A 24205-nucleotide genomic window follows, 5' to 3' on the forward strand; every position below is an offset into this window, starting at 1 on the left:
GCGCCGTAGCCTCCTCCCAGGCCGCTGCCCAGGAAGGTCTTCTGGTCGTTGTTGTTGACGGCAGCGCTATTGCTGTGCTGACCACCGTTAGTGGTGGCCGCCGCCATGGCTGCTACTGGCACAGTGGTAGTAGCAGTAGGCATGTCTCTGGCCTCAGCAGCATCATGCAGAATGATGGCGACCATCAGGAGAAGGCAGCAGCACGCCATGGCGGTGGACCTACACCTACTAGTAGCTACCATCATCTCGATCATATAGATCTCGGATCGGATCGGTGCAGAGACCTGCTAGCTGCTTAGAGCGCGACTTGTTGTAGCTAGCTCGGCCGGTGCCAGAGGTCGCGAGCTATGGAGCCCGTTATATAGACGAGCAGGAGCACCGAGTGCTATAGTGAGTAATGGGCGGCGGTGAAGTACAGGTGAGAGAAGTAAATGCACAGTAGGCAGAGCTGACTCCACACAGTAGCTGCTGCTGTACTCGGAGTCGGAGATGAGGAGAAGATACAAGAAGCTGGAGATCATTCCGTGCGGCTGGTTCAGTAAAGGATCTGCATTCAGCAACCATGCCTGCTTCAGGCATCTACCGTGACACGGCGCCTCTCTGCGCTGCACCCACGGATGGATCATATCGGATCGGATCGGTTGTACTTACTACGTACTGCTACCCGGCAGTAAATGACCGACCGACGACGAAGGCTCTGTAAGCCTGCAGCACTCTGTCTATGGAATGGAATTCATCCATCCAGGAGGTGCTGCAAGTTGAGCGTCGTGCCTGCATCGCACCGCCTTTGAACCTTTTGGTGATCTGATCGATCACCATTGGCCTCTGTCGACTGATTCTACAGTACTCATTATCCAACGCCTGCATCAGCTACCAATAAGCTATTTATTGGTAATACTACTACTACTGGAATCAGTCACAGTACAATGCCATCTGTTTTACTTCTCCTTGTACAAGCAGAGATTCTTTTACTGATGCAGACAGTCATGCTACTGCTAGCTAGCTGCTGGCGCTGAAACCAATATGCAAGCTTATTGTTGCAGATGATGATCTCATCTGACTAGTTCCATTTACATCCACCTGTATACTACCGCTCTGATTTTGTACTGGCCGGTGCACCTACCAGCGCTGTGCTCTTCACACAAGCTAGCTACGGAGGGATGACTTGTCATCCATGCAAGGACCCAGAGCGACCTCGGAGCTCGGTGGATCGATTCGGAGCAGTCCAGTATGGGGATGCAGTCAGTCACCTAGCAGAGCAGACTAGCGCTGAATCTTATCTCCCCGCCAACAAATTCAATTCATCATCAACTTCCTGTGTGCAAATTTACGCCACCGTCTTTTCAGCATTCATTCAAACCATACTGCCAGCGAAATTCTACTGTTCCTCCGATCCGTGTATGCATTTTTTTTTTACTATTTCACTACCAGAAAAGTCGGATTTCCACTCCTTGTACAGATTTCATGCCAATGGCGACTAGCTGGCCCATGGACTCGCAGAGTCGCAGGGGTGGAGTTGGTGTCTTTAGCAGAGGGCAGCACTAAAATTGGTGCTGCCATTGGTTGCCGAAAGCAAAGCAAGAGAGGGGTAGCTGAATTTCTATGAGACGTACTCCTCGTTTATTAAAAAAAAGTGATCTTTTTTGTTGGGGAAAGCTATACGAGCATTTCTACTCCTCTCCACACTCGAATTTTGCTGCCCAATCATTCCATGACACAACACCTTCTTCTTGAGCTCATGCAACAACTTCTTCTTCAGCTCCGGCAAGTTAGGGTTCGGGGTTGGGGGTTACTTGTGGCCTCCGGGTGTAGAAGGACCTCCGGGTGGCTCGCCGGTCGGCGGTGGTGGCGGTCGAGACGGCGGGTGAGCGGAGGCGGCGAGGCGCCGCCGAAGCCGAGCGGCGGCGGACCCCGGTTGGGGCGGTGGAGGTGGCGGGGGCGAGCACCGGCGGAGCGGTGGAGACAGCGGCAGGGGATCCGGCTCGCCGCCGGAGACGGGCAGGGCGGCAGCGAACCCCTGGGGGCCGTGCTCGTCGGCCATGTCGCGCGGTGCGCCAGCGTGTTCAACAGCCGGTGCGCGCTCCCGATGATCGACGGGGAGGCAGCCGCGCCGGCTTCTTCAGGAGCTCAAGGAAGGCAATGGCCAACAGGAACAGCAGCATGGCCGAGCACAGGAGCAGGAGTCCACCATAGTCCTTGTGTGATTGCATGGCAGCTGCAGAAGCGCGTCAGTTGCGAGTGTTCAGTATTAGCCACAGTAGATCATGAATGGATAACCGATATAATGGCAAACTCATTAATTTTAGAAAGCTCAATTGACCGCACAGGCCCCGGGCATGCAAACTTGAGCACAGGATGCGATCGAGCAGCTAATTTTAGAAGCTAACTAGGTAGAGATGATTGATGAGGGAAACTAAGGGCCCGCGCAAAATGCTCTCCGCCTCAGACGTTCTGCAGCTCGATCATCGATGGGTTCATCGTCGGGAAGGAATTCGAAATTCCAAGTGATTGATCTAAACTGCAACAAGCTGAAGCTAAACTGATCGATCGAAAGGATTGATCGCCATGGATTGCTCGATGACGAGCAGCATCCTGTCGGCCAACTACAACACCATCCTGTTCGAGTTCGGCGCCATCCTGGTGACCAGCAAGCTCCTCCACGCGCTGCTCCGAAACGTCTACCAGCCGCGCGTGTTCTCCGATCTTTTGGTGAGACCTTGTTTGAATATGATTCATCTTCCGTTTGAATATCATTCATCTTCTGTTTGAATTGACCACGGCATCAAATCAAATCAAATCATATCATATTGTTCATGGCAGCTAGGCATCGTGCTTGCCCAGTTCCGCGTTCTCTCCCTCACCAACGCCATCAGCCTGGTGTTCGGCAAGATCGGCGGGTTCGTGTTCGCGCCCTACCTCTTCGCGCTGGGCGTCGAGATGGACCCCGGCACGCTCCTCGACGCCCCCACCGCCGATGCCGTCGTCGCCTACGCCGGCATCCTCTCCACCTCCGTCCTCGTCACGCTCTTCCACATGCCGCTCATGAAGGCCACCTCCGGCGTCGTCCACGAGCGCTCCCTGCGCTCCTTCCTGGGCCTCGCCGCCGTCCTCTCCAACACGGCCTCGCCGGTCCTCACCCGCCTCACCACCGACCTCAAGATCGCCAAGACCGCCGTGGGGCGCCTCGCCGTGGGGGCCGGCCTCGCCTCCGACATGGTCACCACCATGCTCATCGCCGTGGGAAGCATGATCTGGCGCGACGCCGGCGCCGACGGCTCCGACTCCCCCATCGTGCAGCCGGTGCTCACCGCGGCCGTCCTCGTCGTCGTGATCGTGTCGGCGTTCGTGTCGCGGGCCATGGCGGAGTGGGTGGGCGGGCGCAACCCGGAGGGGCGGCGCATGCGCGGCTTCGACCTGTCGCTGGTGGCGCTGGCGGCGGCGGCGCTGTGCTGGCTGAGCTCGGCGCTGCGGCTCGACGTGAACATGGCGGCGTTCCTGGTGGGGCTGGCGTTCCCGAGCGAGGGCAGGGTGTCGCGGCTGCTCGTCAGCAAGATCAACCTCGTGCTCACATCCATGGTGCTGCCGCTCTACGTGAGCCACGTCTGCCTCTCGCTCAGGCAGACGACGGATGACATCGAGGTGGCCGGGCTGGGGCCCCAAACCCAGGGCTTCCGCGCCTTCGTCATGGAGCTGCCCTTCCCATGGTGGAAGATCCTCTTCGTCACCGTCATGGGCACGCTGGGGAAGCTCACGGGCTGCGCCGCCGCGGGGCTGCTCCGGGGGCTCGGATGGCTCGAGGCGCTGGCGCTAGGGATGCTGCTCAACGTCAAGGGATACTTCCACATCTACTGCGCGCAGGCAGCATTTGTTAGTTGTTTTGGATTGCATTGTTGGATTCGTCGTCGTCGGCGTCGTCGTAGATCAAATGATGATCAACAATATGCGATGCAGGATGCCGGCATCATCACTGACAAGTCCTTCATGGCCATCATCTTCATGGTCGCCCTCAACGTGGCCGTGACCCCCATGGTGGGCATGGGCATCGCCTCCTGGGCCCGCCGGAGCGTGCAGTGGCGCCTCATGGGCCTCCAGCACCACGACCCCTCCACGGAGCTGCGCCTCGTCGTCGGGCTGCACGGCCCGCAGGACGTGCCGACGCTGGCGTACCTGATGGAGGCGCTGCGGCGGGGCGGCGGCGGCGGCGAGCTGGCCGTGTACGCCGTGGACATGGTGCAGATGACGGACCAGACGGCGGCGGCCATCGTCCGGGGCGGCGGGTTCGACGGCGTGACGGTGGTTGACGAGGAGGTGTCGGAGATGCGCAAGCTCATCGGGGAGGCGCTGGACGCGTACCAGGCGGAGGGCGGCGAGGGCGTGAAGGTGCGGCGGCTGCTGGCGCTGTCTTCGTTCCAGGACATGCACAGCGACGTGTGCATCTGCGCCGAGGACGCCATGGCGGCGCTGGTGCTGCTGCCCTTCCACAAGGCGCAGCGCCCGGACGGGACCATGGACCCGGGCCACTTCGGGTTCCGGCTCGTCAACCAGAAGGTGCTTCAGCTGGCACCGTGCTCCGTCGGCGTCGTCGTGGACCGGGGCCTCGGGAAGGGCAACCGGGATGGGCCGCAGCCGGTGGTCGTGGTGTTCATCGGCGGCGCCGACGACCGCGAGGCCCTGACGCTGGCGGCGCTCATGTCGAAGCACCCCGGCGTGCGGCTGACGGCGCTGCGCGTGGTGCAGAACGCGACGGCGCAGGCGCGGTGGAGGGCGCGGACGAGCCTGTTCGAGACGAAGGCGAGCCGGCGGGGGGTGGGAGCGTCGTCGGCGCTGGGGCAGGAGGAGGCGCAGATGCAGGTGGTGCTATGAGCTGTTTAATTAAAAAAAATGAATGCAGGTCCAGCCGCTAATTAAAAAAAAATGAATGCAGGTGGACGACAAGTTCTTCGCGGAGTTCTACCGGAAGCACGTGGCCGGGAGCAGCCGTCCCGGCGGCGGCGGCGGCGGCCATGGCATGGGTTACCTGGAGAAGCACGTGGCGGACGGGGCGGAGCTGGTGGCCGTGCTGCGGGCGCTGCAGGCGGAGTACCGGCTCTTCGTGGTGGGCCGCGGGCGCGACCGCAGCTCGGTGCTGACGGAGGGGCTGGACGAGTGGGCCGAGTGCCTGGAGCTGGGCCCCGTCGGCGACATCCTGGCCTCCTCCGACTTCTCCGCCACCGCATCCGTGCTCATCGTGCAGCAGTACGACGCGAAGAAGCACTACAAGGTCATCGACGAGGAGTTCATGCCATTGTAGTCGTCCGTAGCTTGTTTCTCTCCTCTTCTTCTTCTTGCGTCGCTAGAGATGAGATGTGTTGGCAATGGCAGGCCGGCGGGGCAGAGTAGATGATGGATGGATGTAACGACAGACCACAGTGAGTGTAGTAGCATCATGCGTATATTATATAGAGTCACTTATTAGTTTATCATATCAGGCAGCAGGTTGAGATCCCTCAACCGCAAATCCAATCATCTCAAGGACGGACATGGCCGTCACGTCAACCATTCCATCCAACCGGCGGCGCGGCGGTCTTCCATGGCCGCCGGCAGCACCGCCGCGCACACAACACAAGAAGCACCACCAAATCCACCGAGAGAGGATCATTTATTAGTGGAAGGATTGGAGGGATGGATGCGTCCAGTCGGTTCAGGAGGCCAAGCCCAGTATTTGTTGTTGGGCCGGACGGCCTTGTTTGGTTTGGTGGCGTGGTAATTTGGTAACGGACGGACGGGGCAACTTGGACAGAGGACCGAGTCGTCGTCCTTTCCGTTTCCCCCAGAGTTTCCTCCTTCCCCTTTTCCTTTTGCTTCCTCCCACTTCCCCCATTCCCCCATTCCCCTCCTGATCGAGATCAATCGATCGATTGGCCGGCGGCAGTCCTCGTCCATCTCACTCATCCTCAGATTGGGTTGGATTCGATTGCAATTTGCAGCCTTGCAGGTGGTGGTACAGGGCGGCCGGCGACGAGATCGACCAAAGGAATTCGAGATGGGGCGGCTGCTGTTGGTGAGCCTGCCGGCGACGGGCGCCGCCATCTACCGCTGCAAGCACTGCGACACGCACCTCGCCTACGCCACCGACATCATCTCCAGGGTCTCTTTCTTTCTTTCTTTCTTTCTTTTTCTTGATTGATTCATTCCATTTCCATCTGATCTGCTCTGATCTGATCTCTTTGCTTGCGTTGCGTTGTTGATCTGATGATTGCTGCTAAACAAAATATGTAAAAACAAGCAGATGTTCCGTTGCAAGCACGGCAAGGCCTACCTGTTCGCCAAGATGGTGAACGTGACCGTTGGGGAGAAAGAGGAGCGCGCGATGACGACGGGGTGGCACACCGTCTGCGACATCTTCTGCGTCGCCTGCGGATGCAACCTCGGCTGGAAGTACCTCGCCGCCGTCGACAAGACGCAGCGGTACAAGGAAGGCAAGTTCATCCTCGACAGGCGCGAGGTGCTCGCCACCACCTCAACCGTTGCTGTCGCCACCACCAATTCAAGCGGCGGCGGCGGCGGCGACGAGGACGACGACGATCACCAGAGCGAAGAAGATTCCGATTGATGATCGATTGGTCTCCCCGTCCCTCCCGTCATCATCGATCCATGCTTTGCTTGTAAATATTCCATCATCTCCATCTCCTGACAATAGTATTTTAGTTTATTTATTTGTTATTTTGGTGTTTGTGCTGCTGCCCTTTTCGGGCATCTCCTGGCAATAGTATTTGTCAGCAGTAGGAGTATTTATCGGCAAGGGTAGCAAGCTGATCCTCTCCGCTCTAGTCTTTTTCTCTTCTGTAAATATAATAATTTAATGCAGCGCAGCGGGATAACGATTAACGAACTATTAAACCTTCTTACTAGTTCAATATCTCAATGACAATGCAATCTGTTTCGATGACAAATCTATTATCCATCCGTCCCAAAATAAATAGATTGGTAGCTACAGATTTATTTTAAATAAGCATTTCATATTTATTATATTTCCAATAACACTGTATAAGCAAGATAACACTTTAGCTCTGGGTTAAAATAGCTTCACATAATACAAAATTTCATCGTTTGTTGTTGTTTCAACGCTACGTGCAAGGCACAAAGTATCTTGAAAAGGTGTATACAGAGTTTTATGGTGATGAAATTCAGTTCTTCTTTATCCTTATTCATTTCTTGTCATATCATAAAAAACGTTAAGGTGTCACTTTATTTGTTGAGAACGAAAGTCTCACTGAGAATGATCCTGTAGTCCATCAAACTTAATCCATCAAACTTAATGTGAGGTTATTTTCCGGCATGTTAGCTTCAGCTTATCAGCTACCGAACAGTATTTTTTTTCATAACAAATCAGCCGTTTCAGCTTTTCAGCCGGCTTATAAGTCCAGCCGAACAGGTTCTTCACTGGTGATTTCATTCGATGACGTGACACATCAATGAATGTGATGATATGGTATAGTAATCAGATGATATGGCCGGAGGAATTTACAAGAAGGGAGAGAAGATGAGTTTTATTACAATAAGAAAAAAGTGTATTTCTTATCTCTCTAATATTGTAAAAGTGTGATATTTCTTATGTCAAATATTATTTTTATATTTTATTTGGTGCAAATCATCTCTTAACTGATTAAACCCACCTGAGTTTAACTAAACTAAAGCTGTTATTCTAAGATGGAGATGCGTTCAATCGATGGAGTCCGTCTCGAAGGTGGCAGGCCCAAAGTGACTCGTATCAGTACCTCCACTGTCGTATAAATTTACAATAAACTAAATAAGACATTGGCATCTTCCTCCGTGCTATAAAAAGTACAATTCTAATTTTTAGACAGATTATTGGTGGCGTAAAAAGAGTCTAATACCCGTATTTGTTGACCACATGCAGCAAGTTTTGACATGCAAATTAGAGTTGACCATTAACAGGGCAGTTATTTTCTAGGATTGCACTTTTTTAAGGATTTTTTTCAAATACTAAGATTGTACTTTTCACGTGATGGAGGGAGTGCTGGGAAAAAATTGTACCGAACAAAGCTGTTGAATGAGGGGCGAGGTCACTATCGTGTGTTTGGATCCATAGACTAATTTTTAACTCGGATCACATTAAATGTTTATATACCGATTCGAAGGACTAAATGTTTATCAAATAGTTAATGTTTAATACTCCAAATTCGTGTAAACATATATTTACTGAAGTTTAATCTGGGTATAAACACCCCCAAACCTGGAGATTGGCGCGACATGTGTAGTACTCCGTTCTTATCCCGTGCGTGGCCGCTAGTTCTCGATGGTTCCGAAGCAAAGGCAGGTACACGTGGCACGCCACTACTTGGTGCCAGGCCTGCGCACGTTGAGACGACCGACCCACAGTGGGTGCCGTGCCGAGGCGGACACATGTGCAAGAAGAGTTGATGCACCGAGCTAGCCACTGCTGGCCGGTCGTGCTACGCCGGCGAGCTAGCACATGCAGCACGCCTCCATGGCCAGGCGCCACGCGTCCGCCACGTCGGCGCTGATGGACACGTGTATTGCGGTGTCCTCGCCGGCCGATCCTCAGCACGTACTGGTACTGCCTGTAGGCTATAAATTTGGAGCCCGCATACTGGTCCGTGGCCATCAATCATCAACGATCAGCAAGCAGCTAGAACACAGTATAATCGCTCGTTCATCGATATAGTTAGTACAAGCTAGGACAGACATGGCGGCTTGGGTTGCGCGGCAGCAGGCGGCGGTTCCACCGGCGACGAGCATGATGGCGAGGGTGGACCGGCTGGACCTGGTGCTGGGCTACCTGGAGGAGATGACGATGCAGCAGCACGGGCACCGTACAAGTACAGCAGCATCAGGCGCTTGGTCGCCGTCCACTGCTTCGTCGTCGTCGGCCGCCAGCACGCCGCGGGGGAGCAAGACCTGGCGGCGCCGGCCGGCCAAGGAGGCGCTGGAGGAGGCGCAGGCCAAGGGGACCCTCGTCGACCGCATCGGCGTCCTGGAGGACCGCGTGCTCAAGATGGAGGAGGACATGGACATCAACATCACGACGATGAGCGCGGGAAGCAGCAGCAGCAGGAAGAAGAGCAAGGGCATCAAGAGCTTGGTCAAGTCCTGCGTCAGAGGCAAACTCAAGACTAAGGAGTAGCAGCTTGGTCCATGTCCGTCCTTTCCTTAATTTAGTCCCATATATACACACATATGCCGTGTACTATGTATGCCTTGCCAAAAGGGCGCTCGCAGTCCACTTCAAAGTTTCTTAATTTGTACAACAGCAACTGGCAAAATATTTTTTAACCGAAATCAATAGCTAAACATATTTTGTATCGTCACTGCTGTTCTTTTAGAACAGCATTGTTAATTTAGGGGGTGTTTTGATTCTACGGACTCAAGTTCAGTCATGATTCTGTTGTTTAATTAGGAGTATTATAAACATTGTTAAATTACTATTAAACATAAATAAATTACAAAAATCAATGTCCTCATGTCCTGATATCTATCAACATAGATAAATTGCAAAAATCAATTGCATCAACGTCTATTAAACATAGACGTAGACAAATTACAAGATAAATTACAACATAGATAAATTACAAAAATCACTGTTAAACATAGATAAATATATGAAGGTCTGTTAAACATAGATAAATTACAAATTAAAAAATCAATTGCACGAAGGCTGGAGTATTAAACGTTGATAAATTAAAAAATCAATTGCACGAAGGCTGGAGTATTAAACGTTGATAAATGACTATTATTAAACATAAATAAATTACAAAAATCAATGTATCTATTTTTTAGATAAATTAAAAAATCAATTGCACGAAGGCTGAGACTCAATGTTAAACGTTGATAAATTACTATTAAACATAAATAAATTACAAAAATCAATGTCCTCGTTCCTGATATCTATTAAACATAGATAAATTAAAAAATAAAGGTCTATTAAATATAGACAAATTAAAAATCAATTGCATTAATTCGAGAGATGAATTAACTTGGACTAATTCGTCTAATTAATTCGTGATCTAATTAATTTGCGAGAGATGAATGTATTAAGCCAGTACATATTCGCTGGAGCATGTCAAATAATGGAATTAATTCATTAATTAATTCGTGATCTAATTAATTTGCGACTGGAGCATGTCAAATAATGGAATTAATTCATTAATTAATTCGTGATCTAATTAATTTGCGAGAGGAACGTGTACATATTCGCTGGAGCATGTCAAATAATGGAATTAATTCATTAATTAATTCGTGATCTAATTAATTTGCGAGATGAATGTATTAAGCCAGTACACTGGAGCATAATAATGGAATTAATTCATGATTAGCACTGTAGCATGTCAAATCATGCACTAATTAATAGATACACTAATTAATAGATTCGTATCGCGAGCGCAGTTAGTTTAATAATTAGCTCATGTTTAGTCTTTTTATAATTAGTTCATGTCGTATAGCGAATTAGCCTGTGCAATTGATTTTATAATTAACTCATATTCAGTTCCAATTCCCATGCAATTTAGTTCCCGTGCAATTGATTAGTAATTAGTGTAAACATTCGATGTGACAGTAGATTTTAGTCCGTGGAACTAAACATCCCCTACTACTAGATTTAAGTCTACTACTAGATTTAAGTCCGTAGAAGTAAACATGGATGGATGGAATAAGTCCTCGGTATGTGCAGAGCTGAGGGTCAGTTTTCTTGGTAAAAAAAAACGAAACCACATTTCGACTTCTCGTTCTCAATTCCCATGTAGCGTACATAAAAAAGAACAAAGAAGAGGGAATCGAATTGAATTGAAGAACAAATACTTCCGGCCCCCGTGATCACTATATAAATAAAAAAACGAAGAAGAGGAAATTGAGTTGAATTGAAGAACAAATACTTCCAGCCCCCGGTGATCACTGCATAGTGTTTGGTTCTAGAATCGAAGTGGGTTGGGTTGGAGCCAATCCACTTCGACTCTTATTTGGTTGGATCCAACCCAGATGGGAATCTTCTCCCTTGATCCGGGTCGGAGCGATCCCTCCAAAAAGAAGGGATTGTGCGGATCTAGACGGCTGCCGTCTGGCGCTCGCCCACGCGCCTCCCTCGGTTCCGTCTGCGCTTGCTCGCGCGCCTCCCTTGATCGCCGCCGGTGCGCGGGGAGGAGCCGTCGGCGGGGGCGCAGAGGTCAGCAGGGGCGGCGCGCGGAGGGAGGAGGGAGGAGGGAGGGATGGGCGGCGCGTGGAGGGAGGTGGCGGCCGGTGGCGCTGTGGAGGATCAGGTGGTGCGAGGGGCTCGCCGGCGGCCGGGGAGAAGCTAAGGGCGAGGGTAGCTGGGGAGAAGCCGGGGACGGGGGCAGTCAGGGAAGAAACCGAGGACGAGGGCGGCCGGGAAGGATCCGCCGGTGGGGCCCGGCGCGCTGGCGGGGAGGAGCCGGGAGGAGGAGGGTCTTGCGGGAAGAAGCCGGGAGGAAAAAGATGCAAGGGAGGAAAAAAATAGAAGAGGATGACATGTGGGCCCCGCATATGACAGGTGGGACCCACAATTAATGGTGTTAAAAGGACATCCATCCCAACCCTCTCAACTTTCTCAACCAAACAAAAGATTGGATGGGCTTCAACTCACCTATCCAAACACGAAATGAGTTAGCTCCAATCTACAAAAGCCGATAAGCTCCAACTCAACCAACTTCATCCAAAACCAAACAGACCCTAAACGTCCGCAGTAGTATCTAGGTCTGAAGCAGGTTAGATAGTTCAGTGGTTTACGGAAACAGGGTGATCCCTTCTCCAAGAAGAAGAAATAATTTGTGAGGATTATTAAAGTAAAACGACAGGATAATGGAGTAGCAGGTCGGGTCCTGGTAAACAAGGAGTAGTGGTTGCCGTCGATCCTCTGAGTGTTACCAGCGGCAGCAAGCCACGCGGCCACGCGCGCGGCCACTACCGCATTGCATCGCTGATGGCGCCACCGCCGCTAGACTCCAAGACTGCCGGCCGGCCCACTACGAGAATCCCTTGTGTTTCCCTTCCGTCCCTTGGCTTCCTCTGTCTCTCTCTCTCTCTCTCCCCGCCATTTCCAACCACTCCCTAGTTCGTCAGCACAGCAGCCGCAGCCATGGGGGCGGAGGAGGCGGAGCAGCACAACGGCCTCGTGGTGGTGCCGGCGCCACGCCCCAGCAAGGGGCTGGCCTCCTGGGCGCTCGACCTGCTCGAGTCCGTCGCCGTGCGCCTCGGCCACGACAAGACCAAGCCCCTCCACTGGCTCTCCGGCAACTTCGCCCCCGTCGTTAACGAGACCCCGCCGGCACCCGACCTCCCCGTCCGCGGACACCTCCCGGTATGGAGTATTCCCGTTCCCTCTGGGTACCTAGATATATACGTACAAACATTATATAAAAAGAAAATCCTTCCTTTCCTGTCAATCATGGGTTCAGATGAGATTCTGCACCTCCTCAGCATGCCATACAGCCCTTTGACTAGACCAAACTCCAGATTCCTTGTACTTCAGGCTATTTATTGAAGTCAACGTAAACTAATGATTCTTTTTGGGTCTAACAGTACTCAGCAAGGGGGCACATTCTGTTTGGGTTTTTTCTCGTCCATTTTGGATAGCTTGTTCAGAATTAGACAGCCTGCAACTCTAGGGAGTATTCTGTATCATTACCCTTCTCTTCTCTTTGTTGTCACACTTTTGTGCTCTGTTCCTTTTTGACCATCTACAGGAGTGCTTGAATGGTGAGTTCGTCAGGGTCGGCCCTAATCCCAAGTTCGTTCCAGTCGCTGGGTATCACTGGTATTCACTCTTTCTTCGTCACAACTTCCCTTTATCTTAAGAGGCAGTCACTACTCCAGTTTCCTGTAAATGGGATTAACTTCATTTTGCACTTCCAAGGACATTTAGTTAATAGTATGCACTACAGTTATTGTTTCACGGAATGCATCTCCTTGACACGCACACTACTTGTATGAAATGTTATTTCTTTTTATGCAAATGCCCATTCTCATTTTCATGCCGTGTTTGTAATTGACTGCTTACTGTTCAATTTCTTTTATGCAGGTTTGATGGAGATGGGTATGTGACACACCCCGCTTGACTTGGAATACTTCAGTTTCCTACTTCCTAGCTGTTCATTCGTTTTTTTTCCTGCTCCCAGTTGCATATACCATTTATCTATATATGATTCTTTTTAGCAAATACGCTTTAACTACAATTATATAATATGAATTTAACCACATTCTGCATTCAAGTTTAGTTTGTGTTTGTTCTGCAAAATAATTTAGAACTTTTGTCAGCGTGGCAGGGTTGAAACATTTTCTTGTATTTCAGCTCTTGTTCGCTGCATTTTAAAATCTAATGTGTAACTACGGTGTATCCTTCCTATGTTGCAAATTTTATCTTGGGCCTTTTGTGTGTTTATGTTTCGAGGCACATAAATAATTTGCCTGTTCGATTATCCCTTTGCATTCAACTGTTCTGTTCAATTCAGTGTGTATCACTACTTGATGTTTCAAGTGTTGCCACAGAAGTTCTGCCTATATTTGGCTGTCAATTTTTTAGAACCACTGTATGCTTCTGTAATCTGTATTACGGTGGAAGTTAATTTAAGGCTCCAGAGAGTAAAATACCTCAGCTATCCAACACTCATAACTTATCAAAATTAGTACAATTATATTATCATAAAGTTGTCACCATACACAGCTACCGCTGGTGACTCAAACAAATTAATAAAGTTACTGCCAATGACATACAATTCTGGATGAACAATTTAAGACGTCCTTTATGTAATCTGGTTGTTTTTCAGTCCTCACCAGAAAAGAAAACATGAAGGAACAGAATGATAAACATGTCAATAATCATATATTAAAAGGAAATATCAGGATGCGGCGAAGAAATACATGTGAACACTCTTAAAAAAATGCAAGCGGGCATGCAAATAATTTATTAGGTGTGATAACTGTGATACATCTTCATTTTGTTCAATAGGATGATTCATGCCATGCGTATTAAAGATGGAAAAGCTACCTATGTATCAAGATATGTGAAGACTGCTCGCCTCAAGCAAGAAGAGTATTTTGGTGGAGCGAAGTTTATGAAGGTAAACTACTTTTTTTATTCAAAACCTGAAAAATATTATTAGCAACTAGCCACTTACCATTGTAGTGCCTCCATCCCCAAAGTATGTTCTATTAGCTATAACTAGTAAGTGTGCATCTCAGAAAGGAAATATTTAGTATAACCTTTTTACTTGATTCACTAAGATTCTGAATACATATACTATACTATACATAATGTCTTTAGCAAGCCGCAACTGAAATTTGACATGCCCAACCTTTTTTTTAGCTTTGTCCATCTACCTCCTACAAAATCATTCGTGCATGTGATTATCCTCTCTGTCAACTATTTCCAGATTGGAGACCTGAAGGGATTCTTTGGATTGTTTATGGTCCAAATGCAACAACTTCGGAAAAAATTCAAAGTCTTAGATTTTACCTATGGATATGGGACAGGTACCACTTCAGCTTATGCAGTGTCTTAACATTATCATGTATAATTATGGGGCATTATTTTGTTCTACGTGATGTAAATCTACAAGTTGGTTATTTGTCTACTTGTGTGTCTAATACCCTTTTTTGCAGCTAATACTGCACTTATATATCATCACGGTAAACTCATGGCCTTGTCAGAAGCAGATAAGCCATGTAAGTTCGCAACCTGTTATGACATTCTTTTTTTATGGACATATACATATGCCCCGTTGTGAAGGCAACGGTATTGGTCCTTCACAAATCATCTGTCAGCTAACTCTTGTAACAAAGAAAATCGGTAAAATTCCTCCCAGAATTTCAGGTAGCAACAAGGAACAGTGAACAAATCATATGCTAGAACTTGCTTGACAGTACAGAAATAGTAAGTAGGATTCACTATTTCAGGTAATGATCCACTGTGTAAGGTATGCAGAGGAGATTTGGTTGATTTCATTTGTCCCATGTAGCTATAGAGGGTATATGTAAAGGGTACAATAGGACTCCAATTTGGAAAGAAAAGATACAAATTTGTACCCAGTACAGTTTGTATTAGCCCTCTGCTCCCACAAACTATCCTTTCATAATAGGATTTAGATCAGAAAGAACATTTACCACAGTAAAGAGATCTCACATATCACATTGTGTAAGACAGATACAATAGTTTTTTTTTGTGGGTGGGTTGGGGGGGGGGGGATTTTGATTTCATATGCAATCTACTGTAGGAATCTTGACAATTTTTTCCGAGGTAATCACGAAAGCATGGCAAATCTAGCTATTCTTCCTTACTGTACTGGTGCATTCTGCTTGCATCTATGCCAAAGTCACACTTGGATTCATGATAATTTTTACAGCTTATTGCAACTTGTTATCATCCACAGACCCCACACCCATGCAGTAACCATACTCATGCAGAGCATGCCACATTTTCAGATGTAGTTAAGGTCCTGGAAGATGGAGACTTGCAGACTCTTGGTTTGTTGGATTATGACAAAAGGTTGAAACATTCTTTCACTGCCCATCCAAAAGTCGACCCATTTACAGGTATTTACACTGACCTGATAATCTGATACTATTTCTTGCTTTCCCTTTTGTTTTCTGACGGTTTTGGGTTTAATGTTGTATTTACCCTTATTTCAGATGAAATGTTCACCTTTGGATACTCACATGAGCCTCCTTACTGTACATATCGTGTGATTACCAAAGATGGGGCTATGCTTGATCCTGTGCCAATAACAATACCAGAATCTGTAATGATGCATGACTTTGCCATAACAGAGAATTATTCTATTTTCATGGACCTCCCTTTGTTGTTCCGACCAAAGGTGAATGATATTTCTGTATTTCTGCACAAAAGGTCTTGTTTACATTATTTTCTGTGCCATTTATTTATATTCAGCTGACAGATGCCATAGTTAATATTTATTTCAACGGCAGTTGGTAAAATGTTCAAACATCTCTTCCTAACTGGATCCTTGTTATTCTATATTCTTGTATACAGGAAATGGTGAAGAACGGTGAGTTTATTTACAAGTTTGATCCTACAAAGAAAGCTCGTTTTGGTATTCTCCCACGCTATGCCAAGGATGACAAACTCATAAGATGGTTTGAACTCCCCAATTGCTTCATATTCCACAATGGTATGGCACCTGTAGTTTTCTTTTTGAAATATTTATTTACGGCCTTTCTACAATCTGCTCAAACCTTTTTGTTTATATTTATTGAGAACTTGTGTTGTCTTCAGAAGCTACTCCATTGTATTGTCCTAAAGTAGCTGCTTGGCACCTTGGGCAGAAATGAAACTGGAATTAACCTGTTCATAAGTATGAACTACTGTACCAAAAAAGAAACCAAATCTTTATTAGAGATACAAAAATAAAAAACATAAACAAATACTAGGAGGAAGGAAAAGGAACATACTTTTGGGGATGAATTAGCGACAGCAAGCATCTACTTGAGACATGATGGTGAATGATGAGCACGAAAACAGTAGTTTGACAGAATGGAGACAGAGCCAAAGCTTGATCTTTTTCGTGTTACTCTGCTATGCTATGTCGTTCCATGCATTGCACTTTCTTAATTTGAGCTGATCTTTTGAAATATGTGTCGTCACAGCTAATGCTTGGGAAGAGGGTGACGAAGTTGTTCTCATTACCTGCCGCCTTGAGAATCCTGATTTGGATAAGGTGAATGGGCATCAAAGTGACAAGCTCGAGAACTTTGGGAATGAGTTGTATGTAACTGCAATCTTGAACTCTATTTTGATTTGAAGTAATACAGTGCTTGTCTTTTCCCTAATGTTAAATTTGTAGGTACGAGATGAGATTCAACATGAAAACTGGAGCTGCTTCACAGAAGAAACTGTCAGTGTCTGCTGTAGATTTTCCTCGTGTCAATGAGAGCTATACTGGCAGGTACCTCTATTGGGAATTTAAACTTCAGTTAGCAATGGTTTTCCCCTTTTCCTCCGTGTTGGCTATATTATAAACTGAAGGTCATCAAGAAATTATAATTAGATGCTTGCTGAAGCTCTTAGACGTTCTAATTCGTGCCACTTTGTTGAGAACAGGAAGCAGCGTTATGTCTACTGCACCATACTTGACAGCATCGCGAAGGTGACTGGCATCATAAAGTTTGATCTGCACGCTGAACCGGAGAGTGGTAAGAAAGAACTTGAAGTGGGAGGAAACATACAAGGCATATATGACCTGGGACCCGGAAGATTTGGTTCAGAGGCGATTTTTGTTCCCAAGCAGCCTGGTGTATCTGGAGAAGAAGACGATGGCTATTTGATATTCTTTGTGCATGACGAAAATACAGGGTACTCCATTCCTTGGCTGTGTATCCTCTTATCCCCAGACAGTGCTTCTGATGTGGAAAACTCAACATACCGAGCATATGTCTATTTCTCTTAATCTCATGATTTGACATGTGTTTTCATGGATGCAGGAAATCTGAAGTAAATGTTATAGATGCGAAGACAATGTCTGCTGATCCAGTTGCTGTGGTTGAGCTTCCTAACAGAGTTCCTTATGGATTCCATGCCTTCTTTGTAACTGAGGTAATGATCATCTTTGGCGCTTTTGTTGAGTTGCATTTGTGAAATGTAGCTAGTTGGTTCTTAGAAGCTATGCATTATTTTATTTTGCCACAGCATCTGGTTACGGCATTAGGCCATAAGAATCTGAAAGATCATTTCGAATGAACAATAAGAAAGGAGAGAACCACACTATATTTCTGGCTGTACTGTCAACAAGATTCATCTATTCCGTGGCATATCATGCATCAGAACTGTGATAGTAGGCATGTGTTATATTTCAACTTGTTCTGGTGTTTTGAGTTGTAAGATTTTCTTGGGATTTCCCTGATGTTACATTTAAACAAGCTGGCTTTGTGCTTGGCAACAGGAACAACTGGCGCAACAAGCAGCAGAGGGGCGGTAATATATAGCAACTGCAGATTCTGCGCACCCTCGTGTATACAAGAGCGGATGGAAATGCTGTAGGTGTATACTTGGCAGGTCTGAAACAATTCATATGCAATTATTATTATAAGTCGCCATTACCATTCATTAGACATGGATATAATTAAACATGTTTATTACTGCCCTGCAAATTCTGTTATTGTGGCAGCAAAGACATGACAGCAGAATTCATATAATAGTAATAACTGGAGTATTGTATTATTGTTGGTGTACGTAAGATTACAAGGTAGTACAGGGTGGTAGGGACGGTTTTTTTTTTTAAAAAAAGGAAGTGGTAGGGACGGTGTCATCGTCCGTTCTGTACCATATGGCCGGCGACGTAGTGGTCGTAATTCTTGGACTTCTTGTGGTCGGTGGCGCCCTGGCCGTGGCTGACGACGGCCAGCGCGGCGTGCGGTGTCCACTCGCCGGCCGCAGCCGCCACCCCCCCGACGCGCCGCTTCCCCTGCTCCACGTAGTCGTGGTCGTCCGGCGCCTTGCGCAGCAGGCGAGACAGGATGGCGAGGGCACCGAGGGCCAGCGCCGCCCGTCGCGAGCAGGCAAGCCAGAAGCGCCGCGGGGACGAGCACGGGACTCAAGAGCAGGAGCAGAGGCGGCGAGGCCGGCCGACAGCGTCAGGCCACAGAGCACCAAGAGGAGGCCGGCGAGCGCCAGCGGCGAGGCAACGGCGGCGTGTTTCTGGCCGTCAGCCATGACTGACGATTTAGAGTCGGATTGGATGCAACCAAAAATGGAATAGTCTGCTGCTTGCTAGTGTGCGTGATCAAGCATGCGCTGAGGCGCTGCTGATACGTGGTGGGCATGCGTGCGTTCCGGCTCGGCGGCAGCTCTTGGCTTGGCTTGGCTGGATTATTATTATTAATCCATAGTATTCAAATACTACTACTACAGTAGGAGTATTTCGTATACTTATAAATAAATAAATCGTATAAATATTGTCGGCAGTAGAATAGTAGAATTGTTAATAAGTTACTAGTACTGTACTACTACTAGGACGACGAGGCAGCAGCAGAAGCTATGTGGTTGAGCATATCCCGGAGAGCCTCGGCGGAGAGTTCCTTGTAACCGTCGGTGGCCACCACCGCCGTGAGCACGCCCGGCGACGACATGTAGTCGAGGCAGAAGGCCTTGAGTTCTTGCCGGCCGTGGCGCCTCGCCAGCTCCAGCGTGGCCGCCGCGTCCTCCGGTGTGATCACCTCGCACAGCAGGTTCTCGCACAGGGGCCGCATCCTCTCCACCAGCTGGTAACGCTCCGCGGCCGCCAGCAGGTCGCGGGCCATCCGCGTCCTGCTCGTCTCCGACGACGGGACACTACTGTCGCCGGCAGTTGCAGCGCGTACCAGATCGTCCAGCGGCGGCAGCTCGTCCGTGTAGACGAAGTGGAGCAAGGCCTTGAAGGCCACGGCCGTGATCCCCTCAACCCGCAGGACCACCACCTCCTCCTTGCTCGTGCCACCTGCTTTCTTCTTCACCTCTTCTTCAGCCTCTCTCTCTTTCAACAAGGCCGGCGCCCGCGCAGAGAGCACGAGGGAATGCGCGTGGAACGACTCCCCGTCGACGACGAAGGTGACGTCGGACCCCACCTCGATGGCGGCCTCCAGCAGCCTCTCAAGGTGCCAGGAGGTGTTGGGCGGCGGCACGGCCATCTCCCGGGGGCCGGCGGCGGCCGTCGTTGCGACGATGCGGTTTCCGAACTCGAAGAGGCACTCTACCGTGAGGCTGTCGTCTGGACCCACAAGATTTGACCTTACATCGTCCACGGTGGCCAACTCTCTAATCCCACTCACCGGGTAATCGTACGAAAACTCGTGCCCGAACCTCTCCACCATGGCGTTGACGTCGTTGGGGCTTCCCACCATGAACCTCCCCGCCACCTCCACGACGAGGTCGGGATCAATGGGCGTCACCAGCTGCAGGTAGACGGCGACGTCGTCGTCGCTGTACTCATCGTAGCCCGATGGGTAGTAGAGGATCTGCCACTCGTAGCCGCCGACCTCGAAGGTGCCGGAGCGGATGAACTCGCCTGCCATGCCGTGCATCCTCCGCACGCCGCTGTACCCCAGGATGCTAAACTGGTGAGTGCCCCTCCACACATCCGACGCCCTGTACGTCGACGAGCTCTTCTCCGACGACGACGAGCTCTTCTCCGACGACGACGCGCTCGCCTTTGCTTCTACTACTAGTTTCTCGAGGATGTCGTTGAGAACCGCGGGGCAGCTCGCCTTGAGCTCCCTGTACTCCTCCGTCGCCGTTGCGGCGTCCCACGCGCCGGCGATGTAGCCCACGCACAGGTCCTCGAGCTGGTGGCAGCTCTGCCGGCCGTTCAACCGCAGTAGCACCGACAGGGCGGCTGAGACGCCGTCCGTTTGGACGCTCTCCCATAGCGACTTCTCGCACGCCACCCGCAGCCTCTCCAGGTCGTACAGGTCCGCGGCCACCAGCAGGTCGTGGGCCATGGCCGTCGTCATGTCCGGCGGTGGCTCGTCGGTGTAGATGAAGCGGAGCATGGCCTCGAACACGGGGGCCCCAATGTCGTAGACCCGGAACCACTCCTGGCTGCTGTCCCGGCTGTCTCCGAAGAACTTTGCCCTGAACACCGGCGAGCGCAGGGCGAGCACGAGCTTGTGCGCGTCGAACCTGCTCGCCTCCACGGCGAACGTGACGTCCGCCCGCCGCCCGCTCTCCAGCAGCGTCGCGAGCCACCCAGTGATGTCCGGCGGCGCCGGCGCGGCGACGAAGCAGTAGCCAGTCGGCCGCGACTCCTCCTCGAGGACGCGGACGGTGCAGCGGATCCTCAGGCGGTCGTCGCTGACGTAGCGCGCCTCCCGCTTCCGGAACGAGTCGGGGACCGGGACCTTCAAGGCGCGGGACGACGGGGTGAACACGGTGGCCTCGTCGCCGTCTCCGATCTGCATGGGCTTGCTGCCGCCGGTGGGGTCGTCGATGGCGAAGCTCGCCATCGCCGTGACGGCGGCCCCAGAGTTGTCGCCGGCCGCCAGCTCGAGGGAGACGTACGCAAGGGCAGGGTCCAAGTGGCACACGACGGCCCAGTCACGGCCGGCGACGCGGAAGGTGCCGGACGTGATGGAGTGGCTGCGGCCCAGCGCCTTGAGCGCGCCGTACCCGACGATGTCAAACTGGTGAGTGCCTTGAGCGAACGACGCCCGGTGCGACGACGCCGTCTTCGCCGCCACCGCCGCCGCCGCCATGTCGATCTGTTGCTGAGCTAGATGGGATTCGATGGACAACAGATCGAGCCTGCCTTTTATTTTCTTTTTTCCCTTTTATTTTGTATTTTGAATCTCAACGACTTTTGAAGCTGAGTTTGCTTTATTTATTGCACTGTAATTCTGCATGTAATACTATTAGTACTTCTCCATGTAACCGACTTGCTTGTAACCGACTTGTAATACTATTAGTACTTCTCCTTGTAACCGACTTGTAATACTATTAGTACTTCTCCTTGTAACCGACGTAACCGACTAGTAATCCCGTCCCCTGGAGTATATAAAGAAGGGCAGAGGATCCTAGATCGGTAGGCGAAGACCTCAGAGAACTACAACAGAGGACCAAATTCTCAACACCAAACAACATCCAAGCGCAGGACGCAATATACAACACCCCAAATAGGATGTAGGGTATTACGCTACACTGGCAGTCCGAACTTGTATAATTCCGTATCTTGTGTCCTCGCTTTTACCTTCGAGTTCCAAGTCTGGCGATCCCTCACCAACCAATCTACTACCTCGGGATACCCCTCGGTAGTTTGTCGGGTATAAAACACCGACATCTAGCACGCGAGGTAGAGGTGATCGTCAAGACCATCGGGTGAGCTTGAAGGATCTTATCTTCAAAATCAATCTACTGGACGAGAAGCAAGTCGTCGAGTTCCAATTCGAAGAGGATATAAGAAGCTTGTGGGAGATCAATTGGTTGTCGATTCATCTGCATGCAAAAAGCTGCAGCACTGGTTGCACTACTATAGCTGATCATCCTCCGTGGCTTCGTGCATTGCTCAAGGCTAATGATCCGCTACTGCTCTACACCCATGAGAAGGAAAAATACTGGCGGAATTATTTTTTCATCTCCGAGTTGAAGATGTGGCTGGGCGCTAGATCCCCCCCTCCCCCGGGTTCGATCTGGCCGCTCGACACCCGTGCCCCTTCCTCCTCACATCGCTGCGCCATTCGGGGGGAGGGGCTTCGTGGCTGCCGTTGGCTACCACCGGTGTGTCAGCGCATGCCTCTTCCGTCCAGTCCTCATCCTCCACCTCCCGCTCCTCGTCCTCGATGTCGACGTCGGATGCTAGAGCGGGCACCCAGGTCGCTGGTGTCCTTGCCCTTGTGGCCGCCGTTGGTCCTCGAGCTCCTTCCCGTCATGCTGTGTGTGGGCCTCATCGTGGTCTAGCCGTGCTACGGGTCCTCAGGATCCTTTGGGCGTTCGTCCCCATGCTACGTGTGGGCCTCACCGTCGCTGCGTTGGCTCCGCCCCGGCATAGATGTGCTGCTGCTTGGGTGGCCACGTGCCCACCTTGGGGGCATGAGTTTGTGCCCCCTCGATTGCTTATGTCGCCGGTCCCTGATCTTGATGCGGCCCAGCAACGCCTTCAGCTTCCCTTGGCTTGCTGCCCTCCCACTTCTTTCTGACCAATCCCGCGTTCTTTGGATGCAGCGGCGCTTCAGTCGCTAGGGTGGGCCGATGGTGCCTCGGTCTTTGGGCACCAATGGTCGTGCAGCAAAAGCGTCACGCTTGGTGCGCGGGGAGGTGCTTCACCTCCGCATGACCCTATACTTTGGTGCCTTTTGCCGTGCAACAAAAGTGCCATCCCCGACGCGCGGGGAGGTGCTTCACTTCCGCACGGTTTGCCCTTCACTCTCCTGCCACGACCTCCGTTTTAGCTCAGCTGAATTTCTGCCACTGCTAGCTCTTGCCTTGTCTTCGCCCCTCCTTGCTTGGTTGGCATTGGTCGCTAATTTTCTGCTGCACTCCCCTCTAGGGAATTCTCCCCCCAGTGCGTGTTGTAGTGCACTAAATTTGTTGGCATCCTGTTTAGCTTTTCGCTAGTTGCGGGTGGCCATGACCAACCTCCGGCGCAAAGTACCAGTCGGTTTTCCAGTTTGTGGCGAGGAGTGATTCAGGTTGAGGTTAATCCTTGCCCGTTGTCAGCCTTCCTTCCTCCTGTGAATTGGGCTGTCTAAGGTGCTTGGCGTTTGTATGCAAGATGGTGTTGTTGGCATGCAAGGTTGTTGTGTGGTGGTTCGTTCCCGGTGCTTCCTCAGCTTTCATCTTTTGGAGCTTGAATTGGCTCGGCTCATTGTGCCTTCTCTGTCCTTGTTTTGTATCCGGTGTGGTGGGTTTGTGCTGCGATTTGTAATCCCTTGCGGCTCCCTTTCTCTTTTTTCTATCCAATTATGTATCATAATCACTATCTTTGGCAACAAGGATGCATGCCTGATCTTGTAATCCCGCTTTGGAGAAATGAAAATTGTTTAGGTGGGCTTTCTTAGCCCCGTTGATTCTTAAAAAAAAAGTTACTCTGGAAACTCCTACTCCTACTATGAGTAGGACCGCAGATCAAACGTAGAAATAACACAGATTCATAAAGGTTCAGGCTACAAATCATGAAATTGAGAAAATAAAAAAATTATATACGTAGAATGAATCATGGAAGCTAATGGAACAAAAGCTAACTTTATATACCTGTAATTTATACATTTTTGAACAATTACTATCGAGCTCGTGAAACAGAAGTTTAGGCCAAAACTTAGATGGTTGAATTTCTCTCAACATAAGCCAAAGTATAAATGAACGAGAAAAGCTAAAAGAAAAAATTGACTGTATTCGATATGTGAATAGCCAAAAACCATCCAAAATTGTAGTCTTAGAGGGTTGGAGGGGGTGGTCGGAGAGGCTATCCCACATATTATGTGGGTTAGGTGAAGGCTTTCACAATGATGATAGTAGATACTAGGTGGGGCTGTGAGATTATGGGGAGGACAATACGTCTCCTAACCTTACACCGCATCGCCTAGCTAGGCTGAATGCATGGAACACCATGTTTTTTTTATAGAAAAGTTGGAACACTATCATGTTTGGTTACATGCATATATGCATCATGCATCTTAGCCCCTCAGGGTGGCTATTTGATTGCCAGATTTTCTTCGGTAATTGAATCATTATAAATTGACGTAAACCATATAATAC

The 24205-nt window shown here is 49.8% G+C and overlaps 5 protein-coding genes across 5 annotated transcripts; 4 read left to right on the forward strand and 1 right to left on the reverse strand.

Moving 5' to 3' along the window:
- Positions 1-2577: 2577 nt before the first annotated feature.
- On the forward strand, positions 2578-5432 carry LOC101760117 (cation/H(+) antiporter 28). Its single transcript, XM_004963288.3, has 4 exons — positions 2578-2709; positions 2821-3867; positions 3952-4851; positions 4925-5432. Exons 1-4 carry the CDS (start codon positions 2578-2580, stop codon positions 5288-5290), a joined length of 2445 nt encoding a protein of 814 aa, XP_004963345.2. The 3' UTR covers positions 5291-5432.
- Positions 5433-5571: 139 nt separating this feature from the next.
- LOC101760528 (protein yippee-like At3g08990) lies at positions 5572-6928 on the forward strand. Its single transcript, XM_004963289.4, has 2 exons — positions 5572-6127; positions 6269-6928. Exons 1-2 carry the CDS (start codon positions 6023-6025, stop codon positions 6590-6592), a joined length of 429 nt encoding a protein of 142 aa, XP_004963346.1. The 5' UTR covers positions 5572-6022; the 3' UTR covers positions 6593-6928.
- Positions 6929-8642: 1714 nt separating this feature from the next.
- Positions 8643-9326, forward strand: LOC101760945. The gene has a single exon (XM_004963290.3). The coding sequence runs from the start codon at positions 8711-8713 to the stop codon at positions 9146-9148; it is 438 nt and encodes a 145-aa protein (XP_004963347.1). The 5' UTR covers positions 8643-8710; the 3' UTR covers positions 9149-9326.
- A 2697-nt stretch (positions 9327-12023) lies between these two features.
- Positions 12024-18202, forward strand: LOC101761347 (carotenoid 9,10(9',10')-cleavage dioxygenase). Its single transcript, XM_004963291.4, has 14 exons — positions 12024-12331; positions 12717-12787; positions 13052-13066; positions 13979-14090; positions 14403-14502; positions 14632-14694; positions 15451-15561; positions 15658-15842; positions 16019-16157; positions 16633-16750; positions 16830-16931; positions 17087-17338; positions 17467-17578; positions 17925-18202. Exons 1-14 carry the CDS (start codon positions 12110-12112, stop codon positions 17958-17960), a joined length of 1638 nt encoding a protein of 545 aa, XP_004963348.1. The 5' UTR covers positions 12024-12109; the 3' UTR covers positions 17961-18202.
- Positions 18203-18990: 788 nt separating this feature from the next.
- LOC101766907 (BTB/POZ and MATH domain-containing protein 1) lies at positions 18991-21210 on the reverse strand. The gene has a single exon (XM_004964182.1). It carries the CDS (start codon positions 21208-21210, stop codon positions 18991-18993), a length of 2220 nt encoding a protein of 739 aa, XP_004964239.1.
- Positions 21211-24205: the final 2995 nt, after the last annotated feature.

This window comes from Setaria italica, chromosome III, assembly GCF_000263155.2.
Source record: "Setaria italica strain Yugu1 chromosome III, Setaria_italica_v2.0, whole genome shotgun sequence".
Taxonomy (NCBI): Eukaryota; Viridiplantae; Streptophyta; class Magnoliopsida; order Poales; family Poaceae; genus Setaria; species Setaria italica.